The 11,133-nt window shown below is 46.3% G+C and overlaps 1 protein-coding gene across 4 annotated transcripts in view; it reads right to left on the bottom strand.

Annotated features, from left to right (window-relative positions):
• The window catches only part of ARHGEF10L (Rho guanine nucleotide exchange factor 10 like), a 224,909-nt gene that overhangs the window by 133,252 nt on the left and 80,524 nt on the right, over nucleotides 1-11,133 (bottom strand). For all 4 annotated transcript variants that reach the window (XM_069078397.1, XM_069078396.1, XM_069078399.1 and 1 more), the window contains 2 exons: nucleotides 1,779-1,861; nucleotides 480-563 (listed from right to left, as the gene is read on the bottom strand). In XM_069078397.1, coding sequence (XP_068934498.1) covers nucleotides 480-563; nucleotides 1,779-1,861 — 167 coding nt within the window. The remainder of the gene's footprint in view (nucleotides 1-479; nucleotides 564-1,778; nucleotides 1,862-11,133) is intronic.

Below are 11,133 nucleotides of genomic sequence, written 5' to 3' on the forward strand. Positions count from 1 at the left end.
TTCTAACATTCTCTGTTCTAAGGGCCTCCCAGTCCTGACATTTCATGTTCTAAGGCCCCTCCCAGTTCTGACATTCTCTGTTCTAAGGGCCTCCCAGTCCTGACATTCTATGTTCTAAGGCCCCTCCCAGCTCTGACATTCTCTATTCTTAGGTAACATGAAGCACATTGTAACATAAAGATAACAGTACCTGCCTGCTCTAAGGTAACATTCGTAAAGCCCTTAGCCCAGTGCCTGGCACAGACACTTAATAAATGCTGGTTATCACCATCATCACCATTATTATTAAGGTCCCTCCAAACTCCACCAGTCTCTGAATTAAGATTGGATGAATGAACTGGAAGTGGTTTTTCCAAACAAGATGAAGAAGCCTCAGGTTGGGAGCAGAGCCCAGAACCAGGACCAGGACCCGGACCAGGAGAGCCCCCCCCCAAGCCAGCCCTTTCCTCCAAGCCCAAAAGAACCACAGCAGACCATACCGTGCTTCTGAGAGTCCAAATTCTCGCAGGGCACGTCATCATAAATCACATCTTCTTCCAGGATGGGGAAAGTGAAACGGTCAACTGGAGGGTGAAGAGAGAGGGAGAGAAAGGGGAGAGAGGCAGACAGAGGTAGACAGAGAGAGAGAAAGGAATGTCAACACGGTACCAACTCTGGCCTGCTGCTAGGGAGGGGCCCTTCAGGCTGACATCAGGGCTGCACCATCTGCCAGCTCCCACCTTGCTGGGAGCAGAGGCAACGGGCTAGAACTCTCAGCTGCATCCTGAGTCTCCCTCCCGATGCCCTGACATTAGAGGCATCAGTAAGCCCTGAAGCCTTCAAGAGAAGAGAAGAAAAGATGAGAGAGAGAGAGAGAGAAGGCTTACCCCAATGGCTATTAGCTAAATCATCTCTCCTCTCACCCTCCCCCCCATCTCCTCTGCAGTCAGGCATTAGCTACCCAAGCCTTCTCCCTGCCCCACCCACTTTCCTTCCTGCAGTCTATGAGTAGCTACCAGGCCAGTCAGACAACCAGCAGAGCCTCAGAGCCCCTGATAGAGAGGGTCTCCCAAGAGACCAGCAAAGAGGTCCCCCGAGAGGCTGCATACCATCCTTCCCTGGGCTGAGTGCCACTTAAGTGGGGATGGCTAAAGCTGTTTCCAGGAGGGGACCCAGACAGAGCCAGCCCCGCCCCCCAGGACAATGCTGCAGAGGGGCACTCTTCTCTCCCAGATGCTAAGGTAAGTTGGACTTCCTTGGCACACTGGGACAACAAAGTCCAGCTCATCACTTAAACAGATTTAGATGGTGCAGGGTGAAGTCCCTAAACTCATCATCCCCCCCAAGGGGCCCACCCACCCCCCTAGCTCTCCCATCAATGAGGGTATGGTCTCTGACAAAGGACAAGTCAGAAAAATATAGGGAGCTAGCTGTCCCCCCAAACCCTGTATCATCACCCCCAGTCTATGGTTCTATTGGTCTATGGCTCTCTAATTCTGTGATTCTATGACACAATGGTCAATGGTCCTTTAGCCCTAAGGCTCTAAGACCCAATATTCATATGACTCTAAGGCTCTAGGATCCAATGGTGATATGGCCCTTCCTCTCTCATCAAGGATGACCCTCTTACAGGCACCTTTCTTTATCAGAAGTCATACAGATTCCTGTCCCCAGAGCAAGAATCCTAGCTTTGTTCCCATTGGTTCAGGGATGGAAGAAGGCAGCCCCATACTCTTTCAAGAGAAAGTCACTTATACACTTGAAGTCTCCCCCACCCTCCAATCCCAAGGAAGCCCTACCTCGGCGAGAGCTCTTCCTCTTCCAGCTGGAATGCCGAATCCCGGCTCCCACGGGTTCCCCATTGCTCACCACCGCCAGGATCCTAAAGAGGGAGAGAGAGATACCACAAGACTGGAGAGGGGAGAAAACCACCTGATCCAGGGAACCAGGACCACAGGGGCACAATCCTGGCAGAGGAGACAGAGAGTCACCCTACCCATCAGAGTCAGACCACTGTTGATAGAAATCAGGATCAAAGGATAGAAATCAGAGGAGCTGACTCTAGGCCCAACATTGCTAGTAACTCATTCTGTAACCTTGAGCAAACTTCACCTTCTACTGCTTCATTTCCTTGTATGTAAAATGGGGATAATACTGTCTGCCTGATTCACAGGGTGGTGAGTTTCATATGATGACACACATGAAAGTGCTTTGGAAGTATAAAGTGAACAGCACAGAAAGTCCTGTTTTCCTCCTTAGCTTTAACTGTAGGTCATCTCAACACTTGCCATCTATCCATTCTTTCATTCAACAAATAATTATTTTGCACCTTCTAGGGGCAATAGGTCAACATGGACGATGGATATAGCCTTTGTGAAGGATTTGGGAAAGGTCACTGGATGACGACACATGGTTGGGTCCTGGCTGCACCAGCAGAGCGGGGCACTCACACTTGGTGAGAACACACAATCACTAATGTATCAAAAAGGCCATTGTACAATGTGCTGGGGCAGATACACAGGAAAAAGTAAAGTCTGGTCCCCATCCCCAAGAAAGGGATGAACAAACATTTATTAGGCAGGTTTGACTCCAATTCAAATCCTACCTCAGACACTTAGTAGTTGTGTGACCTCCTCCCTGACTCCCAGCCCAGGTAAATCACTTGGGTAAATCTGACTCGGTTTCCTCCATAAATGGGAATAATAATAGTACCTATTTCCTAAGGTTGTTGTGGAGATAAAATGAGGTAGTAATTGAGCTATTATGAGAAGTTAATGATGATATTATTAATTACCATACATATTACTATTATGAGATAATCATTGGAAAGCATTTTCCAAACTGAAACAGCTAGCTATTAGCTACTAATGCATTAGGCACTGAAGATTCAGAGACAAAAGAGAAGCCATCCTGAAAGTGATTACATTGACTTAGGAATAGATCATGCATAAAGGGGAGTGGGGGCTGAGGAAGGGAGTTTGGATCCAGGGAGATACAGCAATAAGAGTGGAACCATGGGGCAGCACTGTCATGCTCTTTCCCAGGGGCAATGGGAGCTTGAAGTCTTTTCCTGATTCCCTTCCCCTACTCCTCAAAAAAAAAAAAAATCTTTTCTATTTATTTTGCATATGCTTTGCATAGACTAAACATGTACATGATAGAATGTAAGATCCTTGAGGGTAGGGGCTGTCATTTTTTTTTGTTTTGCATCTCTGTGCCTAGCACATTGTTAGCCGTTTTTCAATTGTGTTCAATTTTTTTTACTCCATTTGGGGGTTTTCTTGGCATAGATATGGGAGTGGTTTACCATTTCTTTCTCTAGCTTATTTTGCAGATGAGGAAACTGAAGCAAACAGGGTGAAGTGACTTTGCCCAGGGTCACTTGGCTAGTAAGTGTCTGAGACTGGATTTGAACTCAGCTCTTCCTGACTCCACACTGGGTATGATACCAACCACACCACTTAGCTGCCCGACTTCTATAATAAATGATAGTTGAATGATGGTTCAATGGATTATTATTCCCTGAGTAAGATCAAGTGATGGAAAGCAGAGGTCAGGGGTGGAAAGTGACCCTACTGGCTAGATGGGTGACAGAGTATGGTCTTGGTGACTGAGATATGTAGTCTTGGGTGGGTGAGATGTCCGGAGGCAGACAAGGTTTCTCTCACCCATCAATCAATCAATCAATTAGCACATCATCAAATAAAATAATACATTATCTATAAAGTGAGAGAATCTGATCTAATGGACAGAGGGAAGGGCAAGGAGTCAGGAAAACCTGGGTTGAATTCCTTCCCTCTTACTCCTATGGGCTGTGTGACCTTGGCCAAAGGACAACCCTCAGAGCCTTGGGAAAATCCAAGAACCTGCCATCTCTGGCATACAGAGCCCTGGGTTTGATCAATCGGCTTTCTGAAAGACTTCCCACGGACCCAGAAGCTGAGCTTCCCCCTGAGAAAAAAATTTTAAAACCATCATATTCAATCACATATCATCTAGAATAATCTAATAATAATAAATCACATTTTTACAGCACTTAGAAGATTTAGCAATTCTCCTTTCTAAAAAAGACCCTATGAGGCAGGTAAAAACAAGTATTATTGTTCCCGTTTCATAACAAAAATAATAGTAATAACTCTTATTTCTATAATGCTTTATTGTTTATAAAGTACTTTCTTCACAAGAATCCCCTGAAGTAGATTCATTTTACAGATGAAAAAACTGAGACTCAGAGGGGTTAAATGACTTTGGGTCACTTCCTCTCTGGACCAGTTTTTTCTTTCTGTAAAATAAGGTAGGACGAGGTGACCTCTACTTGTCCTGTCCTTGGCTTGCCTACAGACACAGAGTCATACCAAGGCCACCTTCACTTTCTTCCCCAGGGCCATCTTTTCACCACCCTTTTGGGCATAATCTTCCCCAATTAGAATGAAAGTTTCTTGAAGACAGGGAGCCTCTCTTTCTTCTTGCTTGAGCCTAGCACATAATAATAAGTCCTTGATAAATGCTTATTGCCTTGCCTCACTGGATTTGAATCCAGGTCATAGGATTTGGGGATTTAAATTTGGAAGGGACCTTAGAGACTGAATCAGGGAAAGCCACAAGCATTTATAAATTGCCTAGGGAGGCTTCTGGTCAACTAGTCCAGTTTCCTAATGACTCATCCACAATCGCCCAGCTTTTAATCATCTGGGGTCAATATTTGAAACCAGGTTTCCAGATTACAAATCTCATGTTAAGTGCATTGTATCACCATGTGCTTTGGTGGGGAGAGCACCTGCTTTTTGAAGTTATAAATCCTGGAGTTGAATCCTGAAAGTCACTTACAAAGTATGACCAGGACCATCTGTTAACTTTTCCCATCCTTACTGTCATCATGAGGGGACTGGACTGGATGATTCTTAAAGAGGTAACTCCAAGTTCTAAACCCTATGATCTCCTTCCTCCTGGCCATCCTCCTCAACCACCACAATGGACATAGGGGGATAGCCCCCTGTCTCTCCCCCACAACTCCACCTCCAGCTGGATGACCCCCTCCCCCATGCTAGTTCAAGAAATCTTTATCTAAGGTTCAGCACCCTTGCTCTTCTCTAGCACATATCTGGGAACTGGGATGAAATTAACTCTGCCATTGTTCCTGGATGGAGTGTGTCAATCAACTCAGTCATGCTCTTACTCACTATGATCAAAGTCCTCTCCCTGGCCACCCCTCTCTTAAGTGAGTACAATTATCCCTTCCATATCTCTGGGGTTAGGCACATGGTGGAAAAATCAGAGCAAAAATTTTTTATTCTCCCAGTGATGGGAAAAGTTACGATATGGAAGGGGTAACTGTAGCTTCCCCCAGTAAACTGTAAATTCTCCTCCTAAGCAAGGAAGACCCTTGCTTTTGAATTTGTAATCCCAATGGTTAGTAAGTACTTAGCACAAAATGAGTGACAAATAAATGCTTCTTTATTCATACAAATGGGAATTGGGTGGGTGGAGGGCTGAGGACTGGGGCCCGTGAATTCATCAGGGTAGGGAACTCCCTATATGAATACTCTCACACAAATTGCAGCAATTTCATCTTAGAGAATTACACTGATACATTCCCAGGGTCAGCCAGCTTCATTACAGATCAGGATTTGAATCCAAGATTTCCTGCCTGCCAGCCACCAATTCATGAAGCCACCATGACTCTCAAACAAGACGTGCGCACTGATAAATATAATACATAGAGAAAGAAGAGGGATGGAAGGGGAGCACACAGTACCTGAGATGAGAGGAGGGGAGGTCAAAATAGCTCCAACTGCCTTGAAAGTCTGTGAAAGGCTTTACAGGCATTGATTGACTTGGCTTTCTGCAGCGGGGAAGATCAGGGATGCAGATATAAATGCTCTCCTGCTGGGGAGGACTAGAGGGGTAGCCAGCGTTCTACTGAATGAGTGCGTGGACAGTGTGAGTCCCTAGGAAGGAGCTTGTGCTTGCCTCCAGCTGCGTGTGATGCATCTGAAGGGACTGGTACCTGAGTAACTCATAAAAAGGGAGCGTGCCTAGTCCCTGCCACAGGAGGCTTCCAGAGCAGAGACTCACTAAAGCAGGGGACCTTTACCTCTTGAGTCATGGCCCCCTCTGGCAATGTCTGGGTAAGCCGATGCGAGGCAGCTGGGTGCCACAGTGAGTGGGTAAGAGCCAGCCTTGAATACTGATCACTTCCCAGCTGGGTGATACCGGGCAAGTCATTCAAGTGCTGCCTGCCTCGGTTTCCCCATCTGTAAAATGCACCCTACCTCTGAGCATTGTTGTAAGGATCCAGTGCACTAACATTTTTAACCACTTTGCAAAGCTTTAAGTGCTATATAAATGCTAGTTATCACCATTATTGTTATTATTTTGTTGTAGCTGTCTTCCCCATTAGATTATGAACTCCTTGAGGGGCAGTACCTTGTTGTTGGGGTTTTTTTTTACTTTCTGTGTATCATCAGGGCTTAGCACAGTGCCTGGTATACAGTAAGTGCTTAATAAATGCTTGTTCATTAATTGACTTCTCTACCAACAGGAGTGCTGTGAACAAAGCGCCATGTGAGTTATAAAGAGATATGGAAAAGGAAGTTGTCACTTATTCCTGGACAGCTGGACTCGCCACTTAGTGGTCATGGGACAGCAGAGTCGAAAGGGAGAGGGAGGGATGGGGCTCTGGCTGCCCATTTGCAGAGCACTGAGGGGAGCCATATGGGCTGCTTCCTCCCACACAACATCCAGCTGCAACCCACGAGGCCCCACATCATTAAAGAGCCCCACTGGGCAGCCTCCTCCTTGGAGGGGCTGGTGTTTCCATCACCAAACACAATGGGAGGGAACTGGACCATTCCAAGCCAGGCCTGTGTGAATTCCTTTGCATATGGTTCAAAGTCCCAGGCCCTCTCCTCCTGGACATGCAAAATAAGGAGAAACAGAGGCCTTGTCTGCTGGGCTGTGGTAAATATTTAGCATCCAATTCAAGCTCCCCCTCCTCAATAACTTCCAATAGCTCCCTATTACCTGGGGAACCTGCAGCCTTGAGATCACACCTGGCCTTCTAGGTCCTTGGATGCAGCCTTTTGACTGACTCCAAGTTTTACAGAACAAATCCTTTTATTAAAGAAATTTGTCCTGTCAAGTTTAAATTCACTCAAAGGACTGTACTTGAGGACCTAGAGGGCCCCGAGGCTACAGGCTCCCCACCCCCGCTCCAGGATATAAACTACAGTTTGTTATTTAAAGCTCTTCCCAACACCACCTCTTCCTACATTTCCAGTCTCCTTATACCTGGCTCCTTTCCATGCATGTACTCTATGGTCCAAATAATTGCTGTTCTTTATACAGGAGTCTTCCTTCCTGCCTCCAGGCTTTTGCATAGGCTGTGTCCCAGGTACCCAGAATGCCATCCCTCCTTTCCTCAAGCTCTTAGCATCTCTGACTTCCTTCAAGACTCAGCCTTGTCCACGAGACCTTGCACAGTCCCCCAGTTGCCAGCGCCTTCTCCTCTGAAGTTACCTTTTATCTACTCTGTAGGGATTCTCTTCTTTGTGCTGCCCACATTTCTCCTCCATCAGAGGAGCTGTGAACAATAATGATTTACAAGGGACTTCAGAATTCGCAAAGCACTTTACAAATATCATCTCATTTGATCCTAACAATAAATCTGGGAGGTAGATGCTATTACTATCCCCGCTTTACAGATGAGGAAACTGGGGCAGACTGGGTTAAGTGACTTGCCAGGGTCACACAGCTAGGAAAGTGTCTAAGGCCAGATTTGAACTTGGGTCCAGGTACTACAGTCTATTGGATGCACCATCTAGCTTCTTCATAATAATTGTTAGCATTTATATAGTACCTACTATATCCCTCATACTTTACTAAGCACTTTAGAAATATTTTCTCATTTGGTCTTCACTACAACCCTGCGAGGTAAATACTGTTATTCTGGAAGGTAGGTATCATTATTATCGCGATTTTACAGATGAGGAAACCAAGGCAGGGGTGAAGTACTCTGCCTAGGGTCACACAGCTGGTAAAAATGTCTAAAACTGGATTCTGAATGAATTCTCCAGGCACAGCTCTCTGTACACAATGGCGCCACCTAGCTGTGCATACAGCCCCAGACTGTAATACCCGATGCTGAGAACAAGTCTTTTCCCCCTCTCAATTTTCCTCATCTGTAAAATGGGGCTAATTAAAACATCTCATTTATAGAGCATTTTGAAGGTCCAATGAGATAACATACACAAAGCACTCTGTAAACGTCAAAGGGCCATTCTGTATAAATTTGCCGGCCATTTGATAGTTTAGACTGTTTCTTCTTCACAGATCCAGGATATGTTCAATACTTTGGTATTGAACAGCACAGGTGCAGAGACAAACATGAGATCCCCATGTACAAAACAGCCTTGTATCCCCCACTCCACACCATTTCTTTACCACCAAGACTCATCTCCTCAAGTGATGGATGTTAGGCTCACCCAAATTTCTAGGGGTCACCTGACTTGGAGACTGAGCTGCCCTCCCATCCCATTCCATGCCCATTGCCGCCCTTTGTCCCCACTCCGAGATTCAGAACCTACCTGTATGCCTCCCAACTACCAGATGGCTAAAGCAGAGGCCCCAAGACCCCATCTCTGATGAATGCCAAGATCACTGGGTCTACCTGCCAGCAAAGACTGAGCTCAGTTTGAAGGCTCTGCCCTATAAGCCATAGGCAGCACACTCAGTCTGGGCTTCCATGCCCCAGTTTCCTTCCCTTCTAACCAAAAGAGCTTACTTTCCCTCTGCTGCCCAGCTCCTAACTAAAGGAGCCTGACTGTGAACTTGGCAGCTGGGGCCAGTAATTGTCTCTCAAAGCAAACATTCCTTCTCCAACTCCTCCCCAAAGGCTCCAGATAATGGAAGGGCTATCAAATCAGTATCTCATTCGAATCTGGGCTTCCTTAAAAACAGCAATCTCCCCTCCTCTAGAGGAGGGTTAAGAAACACTGGCCATGGAAACAACCAGGCAACTCCTTACGCCTGGCGGCAGAAAGAGCCCCTGCCTCCTACCCCAGGGAGGAAAGCACAGGTGAGGTGAGATTAGCTGAGATGGCCCATCTAGGTCCCTTCCAATCCATGAATCCAACGTTTTCAAGGTAAAAGTGATTTTATTCCCATAAACCAGAATGCTGCCTGAGGTCATCCGGATCCAAAGACAGAAAAGTGCCTAACCGGCCTTACTTAAAGACATTGTGGGGCATACAGTAGAAAAGAACACTGGCCCAGCAGCCAGAAGGCATGAATTCAAATCCTCCCTCTGTGATTTACAGTCTAGGAAATCAGGCAAGTCACTAACACCTCTGAGCGTCAGCCTACAAGTTACAAACAGGTTGTATGTGATCTGCCTTGGGAAAGTCCCCACATTGAGGAACTCACTGGCCATGGAAAATGTTCGATCTGGAAGGGGCCTGGGGGGAGGCAGATCTTGAAAAACATCTGGCTGGACTCCATAAATGCCCCAGCCTCAATTAGCAGCTTGGTTTTCCACAACAGTAGCAGAGCTAAGCGAGCTTTCTAGACTCATACTACAAGACTCCTCTCTATCCCCACTTATCTAGAGCAGCCTGACCAGCCTGGGCCTCTTACCATTCCTTACATACACCCCTTCGGTTCCGATCTCTGGTTCTTTGTACTGGCTGTTCCCCATGCTTAGACTCCACCAATCAGTCAATAAGTACTCATTAAGTTAACAAACATTCTTACTTCTTGCCAAGCGCTGTGCTAAGTGCTGGGAGGCTCTCCCTTCTCACCTCTGACCTTTTAGGATCCCTGCATTTTTCAAGTCTCCGAGTAAGTACCACCTTCTACTTGAGGCCTTTCCTGATGCCACAACCTCCCTCCCCCAAAACACCTCCTCATTAACTGGGCTAGCAGGCTAGGTCCTCACTGTGTATGCAAAATGGAAGTGCAAGCCTTCTGTTATCATAACAACAGAACCTTCCCTCTGCATTCACAGGGTGCCAAGGAGAACACCGGAACTGGACCTCATTGGTGCAGACAGCAAGGAACACTACCGATAAGGGAATGTTGAGTAAAAAGGCCATGGGAACAGCCTAGTTCTTTAAGGAGGAGGATAGAAAAATGTTTGGGAAAGAGAGAGAGGAAGATAGAAAAAGAAAGAGGGGGGGGGGAGGGGGGGAGAGAGAGAAAAAGAGAGAGAGAGAGGAAAAGAGAGAGAACTCCATCTCCAACTTTCTCTTCCCAAATCTTTCCTCTTCCTTAGTTACCAAAGTAACCCCAAGTTGGGGAAACTGTATATTTGAGCATTTGCCTTCTTTTCCAACTGTCCTATCAGAGCCCTGGAAGAGGGAGGTGACGGAGATAGGGATGTGGAAGAGTAAGGAAAGTCTCAAGGAGGTGGGATCTCAGACCTAGAAAGAATGCTTAGTTTTGAAAGAAGAGGAGGGCAGCTCTGGAGTCAGGAGGACCTGAGTTCAAAATCCAGCTTCAGACACTTATAAGCTGTGTGACCCTGGGAAAATCACTTAACCCCAATTGCCTCTCAAAAAAAAGGAGGAGGAGGAGAGAGAGAGAGAGAGAGAGAGAGAGAGAGAGAGAGAGAGAGAGAGAGAGAGAGAGAGAGAGAGAGAGAGAGAGCACTTAGTGTTTCATACCACAATTGGAGAGGGAGAGAGAGATCCCTTCCTGATTCCCCTAATTTACTGATCTAGAGAGGGAAGGGACCCAAGGCCATCCAGTCCACCCCTGCCCCCAGAGAGGAGAGGTAACTTACACAAGGTCACACAGGCAGCAAATGACAGCATACTCCCTCCCTCCTTGAACTACATTATATTTCTCTGTTTAAATGATGTATCTTCATAGAACATAAGTATCTTAGGGGCAGATCTATTTTCTTTTCCTTTTTGTCTCTTTATGCAGACACCATGACCTGCATAAACTTTCCCTGATGTTTACAATACCAAAATTTTCTATCCATTTCAGATTTACAGACATCAACCCCTGAACATTCCCTATCCTTTTCAAGCTCAGCACCCAGCTCATTCACTCACTGTCCTCCTCTCCTCTCAAATGCCTTCTGTTGTACAAGGGGATTCCAACATCCATATTGGTGCCCCCTCAAATATACAGGCGGACTTCAGCCTCCAT

The sequence above is a fragment of the Petaurus breviceps genome, unplaced genomic scaffold, assembly GCF_028583685.1.
Source record: "Petaurus breviceps papuanus isolate PSGF00001 unplaced genomic scaffold, PetGlider_PUasm1.0 91041, whole genome shotgun sequence".
NCBI classification, from domain to species: Eukaryota; Metazoa; Chordata; class Mammalia; order Diprotodontia; family Petauridae; genus Petaurus; species Petaurus breviceps.